The 25,725-nt window shown below is 49.6% G+C and overlaps 1 protein-coding gene across 5 annotated transcripts in view; it reads right to left on the bottom strand.

Annotated features, from left to right (window-relative positions):
• Positions 1-25,725, bottom strand: part of PITPNM2 (phosphatidylinositol transfer protein membrane associated 2) — a 269,886-nt gene that overhangs the window by 68,495 nt on the left and 175,666 nt on the right. For all 5 annotated transcript variants that reach the window (XM_060250129.1, XM_060250131.1, XM_060250130.1 and 2 more), the window contains exons 8-13: positions 20,283-20,387; positions 18,618-18,688; positions 16,799-17,043; positions 9,681-9,870; positions 3,741-3,860; positions 538-752 (exon numbers count right to left, since the gene is read on the bottom strand). In XM_060250129.1, the coding sequence (XP_060106112.1) occupies positions 538-752; positions 3,741-3,860; positions 9,681-9,870; positions 16,799-17,043; positions 18,618-18,688; positions 20,283-20,387 (946 nt within the window). The remainder of the gene's footprint in view (positions 1-537; positions 753-3,740; positions 3,861-9,680; positions 9,871-16,798; positions 17,044-18,617; positions 18,689-20,282; positions 20,388-25,725) is intronic.

Raw genomic sequence — 25,725 nt, 5'->3', positions numbered from 1 at the left:
GCTGAGGTTTTTCACACCGGTTTGCCTGGACCCTTTTTTGGAGATGCCAGGGATTGAACCTGGGACCTTCTGCTTCCCAAGCAGATGCTCTACCACTGAGCCACCGTCCCTCCCCTGCATATTAGGCCATCCCTCATCTGCATATTAGGCCACACCCCCTGAGGCCAAGCCAGCCAGCACTGTGTTCCTGTTCATTTCTGCTCAAAAAAGCCTCGGTTATAGGATGGCGTAAAGCTTGTGGAGCCATCCGCCCACCGTCTCGGCTACTCAGACAGGTGGGTATCTCCGTGGGCTGCTCAATCATTTCACGGAGTCCCAGAGGACTTCGTTCGCAAGCCAAACATCAGACAGCCATGCCCGCATAATCAGGTCTGAGTCACTCCAACGAAGCATTCCGGTTTCAAAGTTAAGTCTCCCCTTCCCGATGGAGTCTAATCTTTTCCGGCTCCTTTCTTGCATTTCTCCACCCAATCGCGTGAAAGGTCAAGACAGAGACGAAAGGGCGCCAACCGCCGGCTTCTTCCTTTGAAGACCTACCTGGAGAGGAAAGCTTGGTGCTGCTTGATGGTGTCCAGCTCGTAGGTGGATGAGTCACTCCTCTTGCGCTGCGGCAGCTGCTTCCTGGAGTCCTCCCCGTCGCTGCGAGGGATGTCGACGTTGCTCCGGCTGAGGTGTCGGCTGGCTTCCAGGTTGGAGCCCCCCGAGCAGTAACTGTTGTTCACAATGATTCCAGGAGACAAGAGGTCAGAGTCCTGGAAGTTGAAGGGCACAAGGCCTAGGTGTCAGACCTCTGACAGACGGCAATCGAGTTGACGCGCCGCTGGGAAACAACGCTAGACCGGGTCAGCCCCGCAGCCCGAGCGGGAGACCCCGCGGGCTACCCCTAGCCTTGCCAGATGTCAGTGCTTGACCCCTAGCTTCTCCTTTGGGGGGAGGGGGGGGCTGCCTATCCAGCAAAGTCACGGTCTAAGCAAGTCAGTCAACAAAGCAGGAGCCAAGTGGCCCCTTTAAGAGCAACCAAGTTTTATCGAGAATGTAAGCTTTCGTGTGCTTTCTAAGCACCCAATCTGGACTACAGCTAGGCTATACGTGTCCTTTTGTGATTTACCTGGATTTGCAGAAACACCGTTTGGCAGGGAATTTTATTACCTTCTATGGCAGGGGTGGCCAACAGTAGTTCTCCAGACTTTTTTTTGCCTACAACTCCCATCAGCCCCAGCCAGCATGGCCAATGGCTGGGGCTGATGGGAGCTGTAGGCAAAAAAAAATACATCTGGAGAGCTACCGTTGGCCACCCCCTGTCATGGCTATCCAGACCAAACGGCCAAGCCACTCTGTTTCACGTGATCATGTGATCGGTTAGTTTGCCCTCTTAATCAACAATGCATACACACACACACACACACACACACACACACACACACTGTAGCCACTGATGGACCTCTGCTCCATATTTTTATCTAACCCCCTCTTGAAGGTAGCCATGCTTGTGGCCGCCACCACCTCCTGTGGCAGTGAATTCCACATGTTAATCACCCTTTGGGTGAAGAAGTACTTCCTTTTATCCGTTTTAACCTGTCTGCTCAGCAATTTCATCGAATGCCCACGAGGTCTTGTATTGTGAGAAAGGGAGAAAAGTACTTCTTTCTCTATTTTCTCCATACCATGCATTATCTTGTAAACCTCTATCATGTCACCCCTCAGTCGACGTTTCTCCAAGCTAAAGAGCCTTAAGCGTTTCAACCTTTCTTTATAGGGAAGGTGTTCCAGCCCTTTAATCATTCTAGTTGCCCTTTTCTGAACTTTCTCCAATGCTATAATATCCTTTTTGAGGTGCGGCGACCAGAACTGCACACAGTACTCCAAATGAGACCGCACCATCGATTTATACAGGGGCATTCTACCCTTGCCCCGGGAAACTGCTCACAGAATTGAAATTCTTCTCGCTCTTCTTGAAAACCCTAAAGAAGTTCTGCTCAAGCTGAACCTTTCGAAGTCTACATAAAACATTACAAAGACGAGTCCTTCCCGAGGTGCTGAGCAACTGCTTCCCTATGCTGTTTTCTGAAAAGCAGACAGCATAATTTTGGAAGCACAAAAAGTGAGTTTTCCTGTAACGGAAACAGAGCTACAAGTTTCCGATAGCAGCAAGGGTTCAGGAACCCATCCCACTGTCTTTCTGATCTTACCAAGAAGGGGTGGTTTGCAACAGACGGGGAATCAGGTGTCTTAACGATTTCCCTCCACTTCAGGGTTATCAGAAAGCGGGGAGGGGTATCACTGAATGTCCACAGGGCACTCCATTATACCCTATGGAGACTGATCTCCAGAGAGTAAAACGGAGAATTGATCCGGGAGTATCTTGGACTAGGGAGGGGGGCGGGGTTAGGTAGTGGCACCAAATTTTCAGCATAACATCTGGTGCCTCTCTTCAAACCCTTCTCCAAGTTTCAAAAAGATAGGACTAGGGGGTTCAATTCAATGAGCCCCCAAAAGAAGGAGCCCTTAAAAGGAGTGCAGTCCCTTGAAATGTGATGGCCGGAACTCCCTCTGGAGTTCAATCATGCTCGTCACAACCTTGCTCCAGGCTCCACCCACAAAGTCTCCTGGCTCCACCCCCAAAAGCCCCCGGATGTTTCCTGAGTAGGACCTGGCCTACCTGTTGGTCTTGTAACCGAACAGCTAGAATTCAGTCCAGTGGTGCCTCAGAGATCAACAAGAGCTTCAGGGCGTGAGCTTTCGGGAATGGAACTCCTTGAGCCCAACTTGTATCTGACTAAGGGAGCCTTGATTCTTAAAAGCTCACACTCCCCAGAGTCCGATGGGCCTCTAAGGTGCAGCTGGACTCCCACCCAAAAACCCTTTATTAGGCATTAATTAAAGGTCAAGGTAGTCCCCTGTGCAAGCATCAGTCGTTTCCGACTCTGGGGTGAAGTTGCATCAAGATGTTTTCACGGCAGATTTTTTTTTTACAAGGTGGTTTGCCCTTGCCTTCCCCAGTCATCTACACTCCACCCCCCCCCCCCCCCCGCAGCAAGCTGGGTACTCATTTGACCGGCCTCGGAAGGATGGAAGGCTGAGTCAACCTCGAGCCGGCTACCTGAAAACCCAGCTTTTGCCGGGATCAAACTCAGGTCGTGTGAGCAGAGCGCTTTACCACTGCAGCTTTACAACTCTGCGCCTCGGGGCTGCTTACAGGCATTAATTACAAACGCGTGAAGAGAAAATGAGGCAGGAAAACAAAGAAAGAACAAGAATGATATAACTGAAAAAAAAAACTGGGGGAGAGAATACAGTAAGCAGGTGGGGGAAAGGGAGATATTATCCAGGTTTCTCACTTGTATCTAGCTGAGGAACAAACACAAAGCGTAGAGTCCTTAAAAAGGTAAAGGTAGTCCCCTGTGCAAGCACCAGTCGTTTCCGACTCTGGGGTGACGTTGCTTTCACAATGTTTTCACGGCAGACTTTTTACGGGGTGGTTTGCCATTGCCTTCCCCAGTCGTCTGGGTACTCATTTGACCGACCTCGGAAGGATGGAAGGCTGAGTCAACCTGGAGCCGGCTGCCTGAACCAGCTTCCTCTGGGATCGAACTCAGGTTGTGAGCAGAGAGCTCAGACTTCAGTACTGCAGCTTTACCACTCTGCGCCACGGGGCTTTGTAGAGTCCTTAACGTATGCTCAATATTATCCAGAGCTTTTACGGTAAGCAGCATAACTCCTTGCCACCCCAGGGTGTTTACCTGCACGCTCACAACACTCCCGCGCCGGCTGCTGTTTTGGCTCTCGGACATAGTCTGATTGCTGTAGCACAGGGCGTCAAACCCCAGGATCCCTCCGACGCAGTCTCCGACCAAACACACCTGGGCAAGGGAAAGCAAAAAAACCTGACTAGTCATCCTTCCCAAGGAACAGAAACCGTTAACCTTCCAGGAAAAAAAAAACCCCACAAGGTTTAATTTGGGTTTGCAGATGTTAAGAACAGGCAAACTTTGCAACTAGAATGATTAAAGGGCTGGAACACTTTCCCTATGAAGAAAGGTTGAAACGCTTGGGGCTCTTCAGCTTGGAGAAACGTCGACTGCGGGGTGACATGGTAGAGGTTTACAAGATTATGCATGGGATGGAGAAAATAGAGAAAGAAGTCCTTTTCTCCCTTTCTCACAATACAAGAACTCGTGGGCATTCGATGAAATTGCTGAGCAGACAGGTTAAAACGGATAAAAGGAAGTACTTCTTCACCCAAAGGGTGATTAACATGTGGAATTCACTGCCGCAGGAGGTGGTGGCGGCTACAAGCATAGCCAGCTTCAAGAGGGGGTTAGATAAAAATATGGAGCAGAGGTCCATCAGTGGCTATGAGCCACAGTGTGTATATGTATATATATAATTTTTTTGGCCACTGTGTGACACAGAGTGTTGGACTGGATGGGCCATTGGCCTGATCTAACATGGCTTTTCTTATGTGACACAGAGTGTTGAACTGGATGGGCCAGTGGCCTGATCCAACATGGCTTCTCTTATGTTCTTATGTGACACAGAGTGTTGAACTGGATGGGCCATTGGCCTGATCCAGCATGGCTTCTCTTATGTTCTTATGTGACACAGAGTGTTGGACTGGATGGGCCACTGGCCTGATCCAACATGGCTTCTCTGATGTTCTTATGTGACACAGAGTGTTGGACTGGATGGGCCACTGGCCTGATCCAACATGGCTTCTCTTATGTTCTTCTGTGACACAGAGTGTTGGACTGGATGGCCCATTGGCCTGATCCAACATGGCTTCTCTTATGTTCTTATGTGTCTTCAGTGGCACGAGCTTTTTTTGTCAAGGCGTCCCCTGCTTCTTACAGTGGGAGCCTCCAGTTACTGGCCAAGCATATTGCAGCTGATTAACCGCACTGTAATGTGCAAGGTATGCTGGAAATCAAGGCAAGGGATGTTGTGATGGCCACAGGAAGAAACAGCTTTAAAGGGGGTTAGATAGATTCATGGAGGAGAAGTCTATCAATGGCTGATAGCCATTGTGACTGGGGGAAACCTCCACATTCAAAAGCACTGAGGCTCTGAATCCCAGAGCCAGGAGGCAACTCAAGGAAAGGCCTCAGTCTCTATGCCCTGTTGTTGGCCCTCCAGAGGAACTGGTTGGCCACTGTGTGAAACAGAATGCTGGGACTAGATGGACCATTATTGGTCTGATCCAGCAGGGCTCTTCTGATGTTCTTAGCATCAGGTGAAGGCCTTGGCTATTGTGCCCTGTTGTTGGCCCTCCAGAGGAACTGTTTGGCCATTGTGTGAGACAGGATGCTGGAATAGATGGATCACTGATCTCATCCAGCAGGGCTCTTCTGATGTTCTTATGAAGGCCTTGGCCTCTATGCCCTGTTGTTGGCCCTCCCTGTGAAACAGGATGCTGGGACCAGATGGACCATTATTGGTCGAAACCAGCAGGGCTCTTCTGATGTTCTTAGCATCAGGAGAAGGCCTTGGCCTCTGTGCCCTGTTGTTGGCCCTCCAGAGGAACTGGCTGGCCAGTGTGAGACAGGATGCTGGACTAGATGGACCTTCATTGGTCTGATCCAACAGGGTTTTTCTGATCTTCTTTTCAGGGGAAGGCCTCAGCCTCTGTGCCCCATTGTTGGCCTTCCAGAGGAACTGGTTGGTCATTGTGTGAGACAGGATGCTGGACTAGATGGACCCCTGATCTGCTACTTACTCTATCTATCTATCTATCTATCTATCTATCTATCTATCTGTCTGTCTGTCTGTCTGTCTGTCTGTCTGTCTGTCTGTCTGTCTGTCTATGATTTATATCCCGCCCTTCCCACCAAGTGGCTCAGGGCGGCTTACAACATAGGATCGTACATAAATTAGGTTTAGGCATGCAACAGTTATATAATTAAAACATTTACAATTTAAAACATTTAAACATTTAAAGCATTAGGGCCCTTCTTATATTCTTAAGGGCTGCTGGCTAGGCTTGAGAAGAAAAGCCAGCTGTTAATCATCTTAGCCTGTGGAACTTTGGAGACCCACACTGATGCCGGTTTGGAAACTATGCTGGAACTTCCAAACTAATTGTATTTAACACATAAATATGTGAAGAGCATGTGGGACACAACTTCAAGGGATGGGGCCACTACTCTGTAGCAAGTGCTTTGCATGCTGAAGAGTTCCTCCCCCCCACCCCGCCCTGCCCCATTTACACTTCCTGGTAAAGGTCTTCAACTGGCAGGTGCTGGGAAACATCTATCTCCACTTGAGACCACAGAGAGATGCTGCCAATTTGAATAGAACATACCAGTGGTCTGAGAAGAAGTCCATGAGTAGCTATTAGCCACAAGGTATAGAGGGAACACTCTATCTGGGGCAGTGCTGCTCTGTATTCTTGGTGCTTGGGGGGCAACAGGGGGAGGGGCTCCTGGAGTTTGGGCCCCACTGGTGGACCACCTGATGGCACCTGAGTTTCGGCCACTGTGTGACACAGACTGTTGGACTGGATGAGCTGTTGGCCTGATTCAACACGGCTTCTCAGGTTCTTATGTCTGGGGCAGTGCTGCTCTGTATTCTTGGTGCTTGGGGGGCAACACGGGGAGGGCTTCTAAAGTTCCAGCCCTGCTGATGGACGTCCTGATGGCCCCTGGGTTTTGTCAAGAACCGTGCCTTGCTATAATTGTGCAGAGAGTGAAGAGGTCTGCTTTTATCCATTGTATTAGAGGCCTGCATTTGCTCTGCACTGTCCTTTCCGGTACTTTGAAACAAAATATAAATAACCATTCCACCCCAGCCAGCAGCACACATTCTGTTGCCCCAGAAGGTTGGACCAGAATCCACAGGTGGAAATTAAATCAAAAGGGTTTTCTTAAATGAGGTTCAATATCGATTAAGGCCAGGGGTCATTGTGTAGAAAAAGAGGTGCTGGAGCTCATTAGCACAGCTCATTTGCATAACTCATCTGCATATGCCACACCCCCGACATCACCGGAAGGCGTACTCAATTAGATCAGCTCAGCATCTACCTTGAAATGCTTCTTGAATTGGAAGTGTGATGATAAAACCTGGCTGCCATCATACTTTTTAAAATTACTTTCTCCTGTGGGGCCACAGCAGCATGATGGGAGATTTCCACCTGTCTGCAGTACTGGATTAAACCCAATGGAGGCCCCTGGGCAGTTGAAATCTCAGAGGTCCCCTTGCAAATTATTTCAGAGTTGGAGCGCCCGCCCCGACACCCACAGCCCCCGCTGCAGCCTGCAAGCACTTTTGACAAAGCTGCAGAGGGAGAGGCAGAGAGAGGCAAACTTGGAGATGACACCAGCGGCGGCTACACCAGGCAAGTTGGACATATGGACATATGAAACTGCCTTATACTGAATCAGACCTTTTGTCCATCAAAGTCAGTATTGCCTTCTCCGACTGGCAGTGGCTCTCCAAGGTCTCAAGTTGAGGTTTTTCACACCTATTTGCCTGGACCCTTTTTTTGGAGATGCCGGGGATTGAACCTGGGACCTTCTGCTTCCCAAGCAGAAGCTCTGCCACTGAGCCACCGTCCCTCCCGGGCAAAGTTGGGCAAAGAGCGGCTCAGTTGCTGGTTGCATGTGCAGGCTGGGAGGAAAACCAGGGGGGAAAGTCGGCATGGGGGCCCATAGGCCAATGTCTACTTGGCCTAATTGTTAACCCAGCCCTGTCTGTCTGCTTGATATGTTTTGGTGATTTTTCCATTTTTTTTTTGCGGGGAAACATATTATAAAGTTTGTCAAATCTTAAGAGTTCAGCAAAATTCTCACAGGGGTTTGAGCAATGGAGCCCAGAAGCAAGTTTTTTTTTTTTGAGGGAGGGGCAGGTAAGAAAGAAAGACCACAATAAAATTTGGATGTTCTGAAGCTCCGCTTCCGTGAGCTCCTGCCCAAAACGAGGCCTGATTAAGAATGAACTGTTAATTGTTTTAAGGCCTTTCTATCCTTTAAAAGGGTTTTCCAACCAATCTCGGTAGATGTGTTTTTTTAAAAAGTTAATTATTTTTAAGAACACTTTCAATTGTTATAAGAGGCATTGTTCTTCCTGTCTTGCGCATGAAGGAATGCCTCTTCTGAGATGCGGTCTGCTGCAACAAAAGGCAACTGCCATCTAAAAAACAAAGAACACTGCCACCCCTTCAGAACCATCCTTCGATACCAATGCAAACACACAATTTTTTAATCTATCAATTAATCAGTTCATTATTGATTAATGTAATTAAGAACATAAGAGAAGCCATGTTGGATCAGGCCATTGGCCCATCCAGTCCAACACTCTGTGTCACACAGTGGCCAATATATATATATATATATATACACAAACACACACACTGTGGCTAATAGCCACTGATGGACCTCTGCTCCATATTTTTATCTAATCCCCTCTTAAAGCTGGCTATGCTTGTAGCCGCCGCCTCCTCCTGTGGAAGTGAATTCCACATGTTAATCACCCTTTGGGTGAAGAAGTACTTCCTTCTATCCGTTTTAACCTGACTGCTCAGCAATTTTATTGAATGCCCACGAGTTCTTGTATTGTGAGAAAGGGACAAAAGTACTTTTTTCTCTACTTTCTCCATAATCTTGTAAACCTCTATCACGTCACCCCACAGTCAACGTTTCTCCAAGCTAAAGAGCCCCAAGCGTTTTAACCTTTCTTCATAGGGAAAGTGTTCCATCCCTTTAATCATTCTAGTTGCCTTTTTCTGCACTTTTCCCAATGCTATAATATCCTTTTTGAGGTGCGGTGACCAGAATTGTACACAGTATTCCAAATGAGACTGCACCATCGATTTATACAAGGGCATTATGATACGGGCATTATTTTGGAGGGACGGTGGCTCAGTGGTAGAGCATCTGCTTGGGAAGCAGAAGGTCCCAGGTTCGATCCCCGGCATCTCCAAAAAAGGGTCCAGGCAAATAGGTGTGAAAAACCTCCGCTTGAGACCCTGGAGAGCCGCTGCCAGTCTGAGAAGACAATACTGACTTTGATGGACCGAGGGTCTGATTCAGTAGAAGGCAGCTTCATATGTTCATATATGTATGTATGCAGGATTTATACTGGATTTACACAGGGGCATTATGATGAATCAGCAATGACTTCCTTACTTGCACGAAAGCCATACTGTTGACCAGGGGTCATTTTGTAGAAAAAGGGGTGCCAGAGCTCATTAGCACAACTCATCTGCGTAACTCGTTTCCGTATGCCGCATCCCCCCTGAAATCACCAAAAGCTGGACTAAATTATATTGGCTCAGTATCTACCTTGAAGAGGTTCTTGAATGATAATTGTCAGCGTAAAACCTTACTGCATTCATACTTCTAAAATTATATTCTCCTACATGGCCACAGTGGCAAGATGAAGATTTCCATCGGTCTGGTTTAAATCTTTTGGTTATTTTCCCTTTTTTTGTGTGTGTGGAGGGGAAATATTAGAAAGTTTGTCAGATCCTATAGAGCTCAGCAAAATTCTCCCAGGGGGTTTGAACAAGGGAGCCCAGAAGCAAGTATTTGTGGGGGGAGGGGAGAAAGAAAGAGCACAATAAAATCGAGAGGTTCTGGAGCTCCACTCCTGTGAGCTCCTGCCCAAAACGAGGCCTGCACAAACCGATTGTTTCTTACTAATTGCTGTCCGCTCTTTACAGCCGCCAAACAAGGCCTTCTGCTAACCTGGCCGCTGAACGACATGCCTTCCTGGGACTTGATGAACTCGCTGTACACTTGATTGGCTCTCAAGATCACCGTGGCGACCGCCTCCTGGTACTGGGGGGACGACGTAGCCAGCAGAGGAAGCGCGGCGAGAGGGATGTGATCCTGGCTGTTGGAAAGGCAGCCTTCGTCGTAGCTGTAAGGGCTGAGGCTGAAGAGGGGGGGAGAAAGAGAAGGATATCTGTACTCTCTATCGACATATTAGGAGGCAGTGACCGCTCACAACCCCAGGAATATTCGTCTGGCTGGCCAGGTTTGTGCTGCCAGGGCCAAATGGCTGCATGGCCAATGCAGTCTCTGCATGGGACTACAGGGAGACAGGGTTCCCCAAAGACACTTCTCCAGCACGCACAGGGCTTTTTCTGTAGCAGGAACTCCTTTGCATATTAGGCCACACACCCCTGATGTAGCCAATCCTCCAGGAGCTTACAGGGCTCTTCTTACGGGCAGCACCGGCCCGAGGGCAAATGGTGCCAGCTTGCCTCCCTGGGGTGGAGGGAGCCCTTTCAGGATGCAGTTCCTTCGTGCTGCTGCTGGTGTACCCGGCGCTCACAGATAGTGAGCGCCACGCTGTTTTACCCGCCAATCAGCAGATAGGCGGAGGGGCGCTTTTAGCTCGCCAGGGAGTGCAGCCTCACCGCCCTTCCGGGCTTTGAAATAGACCTGGGGTGGGGAAGGGAAGGAGGCGGCTGAGGAGCGGGCAAACGAGGTGTTTGCCTAGGGGAAAGGCTGAAATCGGCACCCCTGCCCTGCCGGCGTCCTAGGCAACCACCTAGTTTGCCTAGAGAGCGAGCTGGTCCTGATTACAGGACCTACTGTAAGCTCTTGGAGGATCGGCTACATCAAGGGTGTGTGGCCTAATATGCAAAGGAGTTCCTCCTACAAAAAAAAAGCCCTGATCACGCACATTGCAAAAAAGATATTTGGATGGACACATGCACACACACACTCCCAAATGAACCCATTTTATTTGTGCATTTCAATTTGCTTAACAGCAACTTCCCCCCCCCCTCCCCGACATCTTCTCTTGCTTATACCCTACAGAATACCTGGAAGCCTTGGGCCACACTATTTCACCGTCTAACCTGCCTCACGGGGTCACTGTGAGGATAAGGTGCGTGTGGAGGGGAAAACAAAACCGCAAGAGCACCGCTCTGAACTTCTTGGAAGGACAGCACGCCAACAGAAGTGACTCATCTCTCTGTCTTGCACCTCTCCCCTCATGCATAATAAATAAAAAAGATTACTTCATCCCTTATGCACGCGTTCAACTTTCACCTTACTACTGGAAAAGAAACAAACACAACTGCTCCAAGGCGTGGGAAAAGGCGTGATGCCGCAGGGACCAAACCGGCATACAGCCCTCCAGGTGTACACGGTTTTTTAATCTTCTGTCACACAACCCATCCGGAAAGAGGATTTTAGATGCTGTATATCTTGCCCTCTCTGATCCACCCTGCCCACTGATATCCCCTCACTGACAAGCTTGCCCTCCCCTTCAATTCCGCAGCCGGGCAGAGAAATCGTTACGCACGTGGACTCCAAGCACTGGATGGGCTTATGCGCCAGCCCTGAAAATTGTGCCCCGAGAATCCAGTAATTGTTTTCTGTGGCCCCAGAAGGTAGGACCGGAACCGACGGGTTGAAATGAAATCAGAAGAGTTTCCGGCTCGACATTAGGAAGAACTTCCTGACCGTTAGGAGGGACAGTGGCTCAGTGGTAGAGCAACTGTTTGGGAAGCAGAAGGGCCCAGGTTCAATCCCCGGCATCTCCAACTAAAAGGGTCCAGGCAAATAGGTGTGAAAAACCTCAGCTTGAGACCCTGGAGAGCCGCTGCCAGTCTGAGTAGACAAGACTGACTTTGATGGACTGAGGGTCTGATTCAGTAGAAGGCAGCTTCATGTGTTCACATAGGTTAAGAGCGGTTCCTCAGTGGAACAGGCTTCCTCCTTGGGAGGTGGTGGGGGTTCTCCTTCCTTGGAGGTTTTTAGACAGAGGCTAGAGGGCCATCGGACAGCAATGAAGATCCTGTGAATTTAGGGGGAGGTGTTTGTGAGTTTCCTGCATTGTGTAGGGGGTTGGACTCGACGACCCTGGAGGTCCCTTTCAACTCTATGATTAGAAGGAGAAGGAGAATCAACAGAGGAATCCGGCTCAACATTAAGAAGCACTTCCTGACAGCTAGAGTGGTTCCTCAGTGGAACAGGCTTTCTCAGGAGGGGGTGGACTCTCCTTCCTTGGAGGTTTTTAGACAGAGGCTAGATGGCCATCAGACAGCAATGAAGATCCTGTGAATTTAGGGGGAGGTGTTGGTGAGGTTCCTGCATTGTGCAGGGGGTTGGACTAGATGACCCTGGAGGTCCCTTCCAACTCTGTGATTCTATGAACTGCCTGACCATTAGAGCGGTTCCTCAGTGGAACAGGCTTCCTCCTTAGGAGGTGGTGGGCTCTCCTTCCTTTTCAGCAGAGGCTAGAGGGCCACCTGACAAGAGCCCCGTGGTAAAGCTGCAGTACTGCAGTCAGAGTCCTCTGCTCACGACCTGAGTTCGATCCCAGCAGAATCTGGTTTCAGGTAGCCGGCTCAAGGTTGACTCAGCCTTCCATCCTTCCGAGATCAGTAAAGTGAGTGCCCAGCTTGCTGGGGGGAAGGTGTAGATGGCTGGGGAAGGCAATGGCAAACCACCCCGTAAAAAAGGTCTGCCGTGAAAACGTTGTGAAAGCAGCGTCACCCCAGAGTCGGAAACAACTGGTGCTTGCACAGGGGACCTTTCCTTTCAGAGGGCCATATGACAGCAACGAGGATCCTGTGAATTTAGGGGGAGGTGTTTGTGAGTTTCCTGCATTGTGCAGGGGGTTGGACTAGATCAGGGGTGGCCAACGGTGGCTCTCCAGATGTTTTTGCCTACAACTCCCATCAGCCCCAGCCACTGGCCATGCTGGCTGGGGCTGATGGGAGTTGTAGGCCAAAAAACATCTGGAGAGCAACCGTTGGCCATCCCTGGACTAGATGATCCTGGAGGTCCCTTCCAACTCTATGATTCTATGACTGAAGCACGAGCGGGTGTGGAATTCTAGCAGGAGCTCTTTTGTGTATTGGGCCACACTCCCCTGATGTAGCTAATCCTTCAAGAGCTTAGAAGGCTCTTTTTTGTAAGTCCTCGGAGGATTGGCTACATCAGGGGCGTGTGGCCTAATACGCAAAGGAGCTCCTGCTAGAATCCCACCCCTGAGCACGAGCATAATACTGAGGGTGTCCCACCCTTTGAATGGGACCCTGCTGCAACCAGAAGCCGTTCCATATCCTTTGCAGATGAACTCTATCGGAGCTAACTCTTCCACAGCGCAGGGCTGCAAACCTATTTATACTGCACCGCAGGCAAGCGGGGAGGAAAAGCTACAAATCACAAGTCAATCAACCCCACGAGGCGTTCATGAGCATGGGAAGATTTCCTTTCACCGAGGAATGATTTTTCTCATCTCAATACCTGGAGCCACGGAGCGTGCGCTATTATCGGAGGGCCACTTGCTCACCAGGCAGCCCCAAAAATCCATGTTTAAGCCCTTGTTTATCTGATTAGTTTGAACAAATGTCTCGCGGCTTTCCAAGCAGAGCCCCATCGTACTCATTGCGAGCAAGTATAATACTAAGACTGGGCGGCTTACTGGCTAATTAGCAAAGTGCACTCTTGAAGCACACAAAACGGGCTCTCGCAGGTGGAGAAAACAGGCCCTCGTAACCTGCAGTTTTAGATACACTCACTCAGGAGGAGGAAGAGAGCTCCGTGGCACAGTGTGGTAAAGCTGCAGTACTGCAGTCGGAGCCCTCTGCTCATGACCTGAGTTCGATTCCGGCGGAAGCTGGTTCAGGTAGTCGGCTCCAGGTTGACTCAGCCTTCCATCCTTCCGAGGTCGGTAAAATGAGTCCCCAGCTTGCTGGGGGGAAAGTGTAAATGACCGGGGAAGGCAATGGCAAACCATCCTGTAAAAAGTCTGATATGAAAATGCTGTGAAAGCAACGTCATCCCAGAGTCGAAAATGACTGGTGCTTGCACAGAGGACTGCCTTTACCTTTTTACTTAGGAGGGTCTGTTGCTTCTAAAAGGTAGATAAAGGTAGTCCCCTGTGCAAGCACTGGATCGTTACCAACCCATAGGCTGACGTCACATCAGGACATTTTCACAGCAGACTTTTTACAGGGTGGTTTGCCGTTGCCTTCCCCAGTCACCTGCAATTTCCTCCCAGCAAGCTGAGTACTCGTTTTAGTGACCATGGAAGGATGGAAGGCTGAGTCAACCTTGAGCCGGCTACCTGAACCCAGCTTCCGCTGGGATCGAACTCAGGTCGTGAGCAGAGGGCTCTGACTGCAGTACTGCAGTTTTACCACTCTGCGCCACGGGGCTCCATCTGTTGCTTCCAGCGGTAGTTAAACTCTGCCGAAGACTTTTTTGAGTCCAGCGGCCCCTTTAAGACCAGCAAAAGCTTATTCAAGGTATGAGCTTTCTCACGCATGCATGCTACAGCCACATCCGTTCCAGTCCTACAGACAGGGATTCCCATCTGAGGGATCTACAACCTTTCTGGAACTAAAGTACCTTCCTGATGGAAGCCAGGAAACAGACTGACAAAGCTCACAACCTTGAATAAACTTGTCTTGGTCTTAAATGTGCCGCTGGACTCAACATCTGTTCTGCTGCTTCAGACCAAGCTGGATCTGTCTGCAGAACACTGGCGTTCAGGACCAATCCACAGCACAAGCGGTCGGTTTTAGACCGGGGGGGGGGGGGGCTTTTTCACCCTCATGCCCCCAGCCTGCTTGGCCTGTCCCTTTTTCGGTCAGCAGCCCTTCTTCTTCCCTCTGTCTTTAACTGCCAGGGACTATCTCTGAGGTGGTCTCTGTCTGGCAACTACCGGTCTCACAAAGGGACACTCCCCAAAGAAATCCAAGTCCCTCCAATTATAGCTGCGGGGAGGGGACGGGAAGGGTCCCAAGCAAGCCGGGAGCAAAAGCTTTTTAAAAGGCAAGCCTTTATTCTTAGCCTGCTCTGATCACTCTCATGGCCATGTTATTCTTGACTACGACAACAGAAGACAGTCTCTTCTGATTACAGTGGGAGAGAAGTGAAGGTGGAGGCTGTTGCCCCCTCCCACACACCTAAAACCAGCTGTAGAGCAGCTAGAGCAGGGGTGGGGAACCGTGGCTCTCCAGATGGTTTTTTTTTTTGCCTATAACTCTCATCAGCCCCAGCCATTGGCCATGCTGGCTGGGGCTGATGGGAGTTGTAGGCAAAAAAAAAAAAAACCCATCTGGAGAGCCACAGTTCCCCACCCCTGAGCTACAGCCTGCATGACGCATGACATATACCCAGGGGCCATTCTGTAGAAAAAGAAGTGCCAGGGCTCATTAGCACCTCATTTGCATATGCCACACACACACCCCCGGCATCACCGGGAGGTGTATTATTTCTTTATTTCATTCGATTTATATCCCGTCCTACCCTTACGGGCTCAGGATGGCCCTCCCTTTAACAGGCTCCCCTTACGCGCTCAGGGTGCACTAAAGGCTTACCCCTTTCGGGCTCAAGGTGTACTTCTATTAGCTCAGCATCTACCTTAAAATGCTTCTTCAATGATAATGGTCGTAAGAAAACCTTACGCCTATAATCATACTTTTAAAATTTCTTTTCTCCTACGTGGCCACAGAGACATGAGGAAGATTTCCGCCTGTCTGCTTTATATGTTTTGGGTCATTTTTTTGTGGGGGGAAATATCAGAAAGTTTGTCAAATCTTAAGAGTCGGCTCTTAAGAGTTCAGCCAAATTCTCACAGGGGGCTTGAAGAATGGAGCTCAGAAGCAAGTATGGGCGGGGTGGGGGGGAGAAAGAAAGCGCACAATAAAAATCCAGAGGTTCCAGAGCTCCTGCCCAATATGAGGCCGGCACATACCCACAACCGCCGGGGCTGTAAGACTGACAGGGTAGCACAACCACTTAGGACAGCGAAACATGCTGAGCCAACCCTGCTGCTCTTTGAGATTGGGAACCAACAAGGCGATTCACAGGGACTGTCCAGGGGGCAAGCAGAATAGCCTCAGCATGTCCCGGAGAATTTCAAAGCAACCTTCAGATAACAAAAGCCATCAGAAAGAACGAGGAATCCCAGGTTATCTTTCCGACACCCACACTCTTTCCAGCTGTGCCCGGAAATGGAGACTGTTGCTCAGACCTAAATTCTGAAGCTCTTAAAACATGCAGGACCAGAAAAAGCCGCTCCACTCATCTCCTGAGTGGTCCCTGTCCCCCGTTTCCGACTCTGAGGCGACGTTGCTTTCATGTTTTCATGGCAGGCTTTTATACGGGTTGGTTTGCCGTTGCCTTCCCCAGTCATCTACGCTTCCCCCCCATCTCCCAGCAAGCTGGGTCCTCATTTCACCGACCTCGGAAGGATGGAAGGCTGAGTCAACCTCAAGCCAGCTACCTGAAAACCCAGCTTCTGCTGGGGATTGAACTCAGGTTGTGAGCAGAGCTTAGGACTGCAGTACTGCAGCTTTAACACTCCGCGCCACGGGGCTCTTCAGCGGTCCCTGAAGGCTTCCATTAATTTCCTGTCCCACATGCCTGGGCCCTACAGACTGAAACTGTAAACAGCAGAGTACCTTCAAAAGTAAAAAAAATTAACTGAGACGGAAGCATGCTCCCCCCTCCCCGTCTCTATTCCCACCACCACCTCCCTCCTTTCTTTGACTTCCCAGTGCTAATTTTTAGACTGAAAATCCTTCAAGGCACGGACCTACTGGGGACCTGCAGGATATTTAGAGAGGTGGTGGACTAAAGCCTGCCCTGCCCTCCCGACTGCTGGTATTCCAAGGAGGTCTCCCATCCAAGTACTTGCCCGAGTCGACCCTGCTTAGCTTCTGAGAACTGAAAAGAGCGGGCTTGCCTGGACTATCCAAGTCAGGGCCGTATGTTCTTTTCTGGATGAATCATCACACAGGCTGACTGAAATACAATGTCCTCCCTTCTTAAAGGGTGCCCTGCTCTCTCGCTCCAAGTGCCTTTTTCAAAACCAAGAGAAGACTTACTTGGAAACGAGTGAAAAAGCTTCGGAGCAGATGGCTGGGCAAGGGACTAACTTAATGGCCATGTGTCCCAGGGCTGCCGGGTAATGGACCCGAACGACCGTGTCGAACACGGTGGCGATGGTGTTGACGTCCCCTTGCTTGGAGCTCTGATCCCCACTTCCTGTATCCAGGATGTTGCCTCCGTGAAGGACCAAGAGCAAGACGTGGATTTTGCTGGGCTGCGCTAGAGTCGGCACGGCTTCATCCTGAAGAGGGGGCGGGAAATAAAAAGTAAAAACAGAAACGCAAAACGCGCTATCAGGATGGATGGGCTTCCGAGTACCAAATGTGCTTTCTGATTTAGAACCATGATGATTCTCGGCTATGTCCCAGTGGTCTGGAAACATTGAGATCGCGGAGGATTATACTGGTGAAGCATCTGGTACTTCGGCACTGGGAGAATCCAGCAGCTCCCCAAAGAGTTGCTTGGATACTGCGGAATATCTGAGTTAGTGGCATATTTAGAGGCTTGTACATTTTGAGGCTGGTATGGGAAATTCCTGGAGATTGGGAGGTAAGAGTAAGGGCAATTCCTGGGGATTTGAGGGTAGAGTATGGGAAATTACTGGAGATTGGGGGGTAGAGTGCAAGGAATTCCTGGAGATTGGGGGGTAAAGGAATTCCTGGAGATTGAGAGGTAGAGTAAGGACAATTCCTGGGGATTTGAGGGCAGAGTATGGGAAATTCCTGGAAATTGGAGGGTAGAGTACAAGGAATTTCTGGAGATTGGGGGGTAGAGTAAGGGCAATTCCTGGAGATTTGAGGGTAGAGTATGGGAAATTCCTAGAGATTGGGGGGTAGAGTAAGGGAATTTCCTGGAGATTCAGGGGTAGAGTATGGGAAATTACTGGAGATAAGGAGGTAAGAGTAAGGGCAATTCCTGGGGATTTGAGGGTAGAGTATGGGAAAATCCTGGATATTTGAGGGTAGAGTACAAGGAATTCCTGGAGATTGGGAGGTAGAGTATGGGAAATTCCTGGAGATTTGTGGGTAGAGTACAAGGAATTCCTGGAGATTGGGTGGGGGATAGATTACAGGGAATTTCCTGGAGATTCAGTGGTAGAGTAAGGGAATTTCCTGGAGATTCAGGGGTAGAGTATGGGAAATTCCTGGATATTCAGGGGTAGAGTAAGGGCAATTCCTGGAGATTTGAGGGTACCAATGCTCCCTCTAAGATGCGGAGTCTTGTAAGCAAACATTCTACTTCGTGAGCTACTGGCATTAAAGTTGTGAGCTACTACATAAATTAGTTTGCTCTGGGGCTATTTTTCCTGGGTTAAGACAAAAATGTGCGAGCCAGAGGCTAAAAAAACTGTGAGCTAGCTCACACTAACTCAGCTTAGAGGGAACAATGCCTGCAACTACCTCACTGTTCCCAAGGCTAGATTGGAAAACCTAATGGAGGGGTTACCCCTCCTAAGAGAAACAGCAAGTGCCCCTTCTTCCTTTGCTGTCTGCCACTTTGACTCCAGTCCCTGTCCCCTCTTCTGGACCCCTCGCCTCAGCCTCGCCGGCTCTCAACCAATGGCTACATTGGCAGAATGCAGCTTGCCATTTTTTCCTCCAAACCAGGCCTGTGGAATCTGACTGCAGGATCTACAGCATTTCCTCCTCCGCTCGGGTATTACTGCGGCTGGGCATTCCATCTCGGCGGTAAGCACACTGCAAAGGGGTCGGCGCTCAAAGAGACTAACGTGGTAAATGCTGCCCTGATCCACCGCCACGCTGTTTGTTCCTTTAAATAACGAACGGGCAAGGGAAGTTATGCGAACTGCTGTACCTCGATGATGCTGAGCCTCTCCACGCTGGATCCGACATTGTACTCGGCTGCCGATTCAAGACATGGATCGTCTGGAAGGAAAGAGGAGGGCCGTATGAATAATTTATCCGCTCTGTGGTTTGTAGGAAAAGATCTACCTATACCTATTTTTTACAGCTACCAATATGGTGCAAAAGAAACTATCTTGGAATGCCAACGACTGAGAGATAACCACGGCAGGGGGTACGTTTCCATCATACAATCCGTCAGGGAATCGTTTTGCAGGCCGCAGTCAGAAGCAGAATTCTGGCTTAAATGAGCATTAAATGAGGCAGGCCTCTTCCTTTTGATTTAAAGACTGTAGTTCTGGAGCCACGCCGCACTTGCCCATAACCTCGAGTTCAAAAAGTCCACGAATCACAGCAGCGCGACAACTAACCATGCACATAAACTTGGTGCGCATTTATGTCATTGCAACAGGTAGTTTAAGTTTCTCTTGCGAAAGGGCTCTTAGCTGCCAGAGAGGCAGGGATAGCAACCTCTTTTATCTTGGTTTTATGCCCATCGCTGATAAAGGCATATCATCGTTACAGATCTAATCATCTTTAATGGTCATTATGTCTCTGCAAGGAACTCTCAGAGTGTTAGTTTCTGAGAAGGGCAGCACAGTCTCTCATGAGGAACTCTCTGCAGCCTCAATGAACTACAATTTCCGGGCTTCTGTTGGAGAAGTTAAATTGGTATAAAAGAAGAAGAAGAAGATATTGGATTTATATCCCGCCCTCCACTCCGAAGAGTCTCAGAGCGGCTCACAATCTCCTTTACCTTCCTCCCCCACAACAGACACCCTGTGAGGTAGATGAAGATATTGGATTTATATCCCGCCCTCCACTCCGAAGAGTCTCAGAGCGGCTCACAATCTCCTTTCTCTTCCTCCCCCACAACAGACACCCTGTGAGGTAGATGAAGATATTGGATTTATATCCCGCCCTCCACTCCAAAGAGTCTCAGAGCGGCTCACAATCTCCTTTACCTTCCTCCCCCACAACAGACACCCTGTGAGGTAGATAAAGATATTGGATTTATATCCCGCCCTCCACTCTGAAGAGTTTCAGAGCAGCTCACAATCTCCTTTACCTTCCTCCCCCACAACAGACACCCTGTGAGGTAGATGAAGATATTGGATTTATATCCCGCCCTCCACTCCGAAGAGTCTCAGAGCGGCTCACAATCTCCTTTACCTTCCTCCCCCACAACAGACACCCTGTGAGGTAGATGAAGATATTGGATTTATATCCCGCCCTCCACTCCGAAGAGTCTCAGAGCGGCTCACAATCTCCTTTACCTTCCTCCCCCACAACAAACACCCTGTGAGGTGGGTGGGGCTGGAGAGGGCTCTCACAGCAGCTGCCCTTTCGAGGACAACCTCTGCCAGAGCTCTGGCTGACCCAAGGCCATGCTAGCAGGTGCAAGTGGAGGAGCGGGAATCAAACCCGGTTCTCCCAGATAAGAGTCCGCACACTTAACCACTACACCAAACTGGCTCTCCAGTTGGTCTGTAAAGCAGGTACATCTTGTAGCAGACTTCAAGGACTGGGCCCTCAGCCAGCAGTTCAAGTCATGGACATTTAAGAGATTAAAGCAAACAGTATTCTCCAGCAGTATCATGTTAAACAAATAAATTACCAGGGACATCTTCGGATTCAGGAGTTTCAATCTTATCCATGAGATCATTCGAACTCCATTTCGTGATTTCTTTGGGGAACACCTCTTCGCTTTCAGACAGGTCCTCTTTAAAGAGAGAGAGGGAGAGAAAGAGAAACAGTCACATTGATAAGCACAAACGGGACGCTTGCCAAAAGCCCTTTGTCAGCTTTCGAGGGCTCCACGCTAGCGAGAGGAACGTGGAGCTCGGGGCTTGTAAAACCCAGAGCAGTCCTTAGGATGGGAGAAATCAAAAAGAGGCTTTGAAAGGAGCAGCAGACAAAGCCTTCTCAGATCAAACGGGGCTTACAGAAGGCAAAGTACAACCGTGCTAACTTTGAACAGTCACCCGTTAAAAACCTGTACAGTCGCTCACTGCAAAGCCGGCTCACCTTATTCTACGCTAGTAAATGCCGCTTGCTTTCTGCAAGCAGAAATGCACATTCCCGGCCTCTACCAGACATCCCTCCGCCTTCAACACCATCCTGATGCAAGCCAGGATCTGGGCTTACCCAGATCCCGTTTGCAGCTCTGTGGGGAAGGCGGAGAGTGGGGGCAGCTGTTACCGCTTCATTGCTGTTTCTTCTTTTGAGAACGCACGCATAGCTGGTCTTGAGGACAAAAGGAGATTGAGGAAGAATCGCACTGCTACAGCACCAACCCTAAATCAGACTTTTCCCTGCAGCCACTGTGGCCGGACCTGCCTGTCCCGCATTGGTCTTGTCAGCCACCAGCGAGCCTGCAGCAGACGTGGACTATTGCACCCTTCTTAAATCTTCGTTCGCGAAGCCAAGCCGAGAGAGAGAGAGAGCAGGGAGAGAGGAATGGAGTCAGCAGGCTGGCGAGCCTAGCGCTGGAAGCTGGGTGCCCACCCAGCCCCTCCCAGATCTATGGGGTCGCTCTGGGGGAGGGCAGAGGGCGGGGCGCCACATTTACGTAGGGTGCCGAGCCGCCGCTGCTCTCCCTCTTTGGCTACCTGGTCTACCTGACGTGAGGGGGCAGCTGTGGTGCCCAGCCCAGGGATCACCCCCTCGCTCAGGTGGCAGGGGAGACCGCCTCTGGGCTTCCGCCCTAGTGTGATCCCAAAACCTGCCTCCCCAAGGCAACCAGCTTCCCATCAACTGGCAGGAGGAGGAGTCGATGGACAGGACCCTTACCCCATGCTGTGCCAAGGCTCCTTACGGCTGTAACCAATAAAAGTCGTGGCCGATTTTATTCCACTTTCCCCCCCTGAGATGCTGTGTTCTGTGTGTTATTTCAACTCAGATGTGTATATAAAGCTAGAATCTATGCAGGGCCAGCGCATGGGAGTAGGGCAAGTAGACGGCTACCTAGGGGCACCACCTCTCCCGCCACGGCCGCTAAATTCCCGACCTTGAAGCCAACTCCAATTGCCTCAGTGAAGTCGGTGGGGGGGGCGTGGCTGTGAGCATGCTCAGAGCTGGCTCTGAGTGGGCCCGCTGTCTTTTGGACCCCGCGGAGGCTTTCCAAGTCTCAGCGAAGTCAGGGGGGGTGTGTGCCCGGCCCTCTCCCGCCCTGGAGGGATCTGGGAAGAAGTCTTTCCAGCTCCCTTTGAAGCAGGAGAGGGCCAAGCACAGGGGTGGGCCAAGCGCATGCAGCCCGATGATGTCACTTCCGGTGATGTCTTCGGGCGGCATGCGCAAGGGGTGGGTTTCGGCCTGGGGCACTGGAACCCCCAGCACCGGGCCTGAATCTATGGTTATACAGGACTTGGTTCAGGGTGCCCACCTCTGCCCTTCCCCTTGGCGCTGGAGCTGCAGAGATGCAACTGAACTCTCACAGATCAACACCGCGCTCCGTGTGGTGTTAGGCAAAGGCATCCCATTTTCAGGCTGCATGAGTAATTCGGGGGCCTTGAGCTAACTGTGTGACAGTTGTCAGCTTTCTTGTGAAGACACTCTGATCATTTTTGGGGGGAAGGACTCATAATAGCACCAAGATGTCAATTTTATTGTTTTACTGTTTTTAAAATTTTAATTAATTTTTATCTACTGTTAAAGTATTGTATCATTTGTTATATTGATTGATGTTGTTAGCCGCCCTGAGCCTGCCTCGGCGGGGAGGGCGGGATATAAATAAAAGGTATTATTATTATTATTAGTGGGTACAAGAACTTCCCATTCCCAGGCGGTGCGGAAATTGCCATTTCTTGTTGGGCAAGCGAGTACACATTGCTAGCTTTTGCCCCTCGTTCCTGCCTTTGGCTATCAATGTTGGTCAAGTGTGAGAATTTTCTACAGCAAGTTCATAACGTATATTTGAATTCGACTGCGTCTCCCTTGCCGTGTACTTCGACAGCCTGTCAGGGAGCACCGCTGTTCATGGCATCACAATTTAAGAAGGATACAGGCAAGCTGGACCGTGTCCAGATAGGGCTGCCAAGTCCGACTCAAGAAATATCTGGGGACTTCGGGGGTGGAGCCAGGAGACTTAGGGGGTGGAGCCGGGAGCAAGTGTGTGACAAGCATAATTGAACTCCAAAGGGAGTTCTGGCCATCACAGTTAAAGGGGCCGCACACCTTTTAAATGCCTTCCCTCCATTTGGAATGATGAAGGACAGGGGCACCTTCTTTGGGGGCTCATAGAACTGGACCCCCCCCCCCCCCGGTCCAATCTTTTGAAAAGTCACTGTAGAGTCACCAGATGCTATGCTGAAAATTTGGTGCCTCTGCCTCAAAAAACAGCCCTTCTAGAGCCCCAGATACCCATGGATCAATTTTCCATTATACCCTGGGGGAATCAATCTCCATAGGGAACAATGGAGTGCCCAGCAGACATCTCCCCACTTTCTGATGACCCTGAGGCGGGGGGAGGGCCTCCAAATCAGAGGATCTCCTGGCCCCTCCTGGGGATTGGCAACCCTATGTCCGGATGAGGGCAATGAGGACGGTAAGGGGCCCGGAAACCAAGGAAAGGCTGAAAGAGCTGGGGATGTTTAGCCTGGAGAGGAAGCGGCTGAGAGGTGATAGGATCACCATCTTCAAGTACTTGAAGGGCTGTCATCTAGAGGATGGTGCGGAATTGTTTTCCGTGGCCCCAGAAGGTAGAACCAGAACCAGCGGGTTGAAATTAAATCAAAAGAATTGCCGGCTCAACATTAGGAAGAACTTTCTGTCCGTTAGAGCGGTTCCTCAGTGGAGCAGGCTTCCTTGGGAGGTGGTGGGCTTTCCTTCCTTGGAAGTTCTTAAAACAGAGGCTAGAGGGCCATCTGACAGCAATGCTGATTCTGTGCTCGTGAGTTTCCTGTGAGTTTCCTGCATTGTGCAGGGAGCTGGACTAATGACCCTAGAGATGCCTTCCAACTCTATAATTTTATGATTCTGTGAAGAGGAAATGTGCAGCTTGTACCTTCCCCACATAACATAGCAAGAGAAAAAAGGGCTAGAGACTCTTTGTTTTTAAATGAAAACGGGGAATTGCGGCAACAGAGCCTCGTAATACTATAGTAATCTAGCAATTCCTGACCCCATTGTATAGCATAGGGGTGGCCAACGGTAGCTCTCCAGATTTTTCTTGCCTACAACTCCCATCAGCCCCAGCCAGCATGGCCAATGGCTGGGGCTGATGGGAGTTGTAGGCAAGAAACATCTGGAGAGCTACGGTGGGCCACCCCTGGTATAGTAGAAGGAAATAGCAAGGGACAGTGGTGGGGAGTTGAGACCAATGTTCCCTCTAAGCTGTGGAGTCTTGTGAGCAAAAATTCTACTTTGTAAGCTACTGGCATTGAAGTGGTGAGCTACTGCATAAATCAGCTTGCTCTGGGGCCATTTTTCCTGAGCTGAGGCAAAAAATGCGTGAGCTGGAGGCTACAGAACTGTGAGCTAGCTCACGCTAACTCAGCTGAGAGGGAACAGAAGACGACTAAGAAAATGGCGCAAATGTGGGCATGACCAGTGTTCCCTCCCAAGGTGAGTGAGCGTGTGCTAGCTCACAGTTTTTTAGCCTCCAGCTCACACCTTTTTGTCTTAGCTCAGGAAGACCTTAGCTCAGGATGACCCCAGAGCACACTCACTGATGCAGCAGCTCACAACTTCAATCCTAGTAGCTCACAAAGTAGCATTTTCGCTCACAAGATTCTGCAGCTTACACTGGGCATGACCAGCAAAAATGCTTTCCTCACAGCGTCCAAAGTATTTTGAATGCTGTCTTCCCAAAAAACACTGTACCAAATCAGGTTTCAGAGAGATTCTACAATGGCCAGGGAAAACACGGAAGGAGGATAGACAGAGGGCAATGTCTGTGGATGCTCTCGAAAGCCGTGCCGCTGCACGGAAGTCACAGTAGAGCAAAACGTCCATGTGGGAAAAAGCCTGCCTCTCTTCTTATTAACTACTCAGTTAATTAACCAAGTAAGCTATAAATTACAACATCTCAAATTGCAAGCAACATTTAGCTATGAAAGATGTTTACCCAGCATAAATATCACAGATGAAAGCGTTGATTGGTTCAGGCGCTGCATCTACCCAAAAGTGACTCAGATCTCAAACATCGCTGAGACGGACCGCCTCGCTCATATGGGAAGCAGCTCTGATTAGCAATGCGTATTTTAAATCTGCAGTTAACGAATATATCACACCGATTAATCCAATAAAGCTTTGTGACCACTGTCTGATAATCTGCCAAGCGGAGAACGTTGGGAGGAAGAGTGTTTCGTCAAATCTGTACGGAACAGCGAAGGGTGAATTTTCATCATGAGTTTATACCCACAACTTCATCTAAATATTGAACTCATTAGCAAGAGAGGCTTAATTATAGGTCTTGAATGCTTCATACCAGGATCCATGAGCCGGCTTCTGATCCCATTATTTGCATTTTTAATCGCGGAGATATTAATAATTCTCTTTGTCAGGCTCTGCCGGCAAATGGGAGTGTGTAGGAAGGTCTGTAACGTTTTTTGTTTTTTTTTTAAACCTGTACAAATCCTGTTCTTGATTTCTTCAAGGTATACTGAAATAATATATCTTTCTGCAGAAGATTAAATTACAGTGTGGGTTATTGAATGTTTGTGTGGCTGGAAGAGCGTTCCAGGACTTGTTTCTGTTGGGTTTTTGATGCAATTTTACTTCCTGTTGTCATGAGTTAATTAAGTGTTTGTATATGCATGCTGATGTTTAGCCAGTGAGATTGGTAGAGCCAATTAGAATGTTTGCACATACTTCCCGCCAGAGGCTAGGTGTCAATGTGCATAGTGACCATTGAGGGAGAGCCCTAATAGGCTAATCCATATATTTGGGTGGTGGTCTAGGGGAGAACATATGGTAACCTTTATTGCCCTTTGTGTTAAGCCCTTAGATCTCCATGCAGTTGAAGTTAAGACTCGAGAGAGTCAAGATGTAGTTTAGAAGCTAGATAGGATATTGAATCCATTCTTTGTTTTCTAGAAATCCCAGCCATCCCTTTCCTC

This window comes from Heteronotia binoei, chromosome 11, assembly GCF_032191835.1.
Source record: "Heteronotia binoei isolate CCM8104 ecotype False Entrance Well chromosome 11, APGP_CSIRO_Hbin_v1, whole genome shotgun sequence".
Lineage (NCBI taxonomy): Eukaryota > Metazoa > Chordata > Lepidosauria > Squamata > Gekkonidae > Heteronotia > Heteronotia binoei.
Note: the sequence above shows the minus strand (reverse complement) of the source record. Positions and strands in the feature narration are given on the sequence as shown.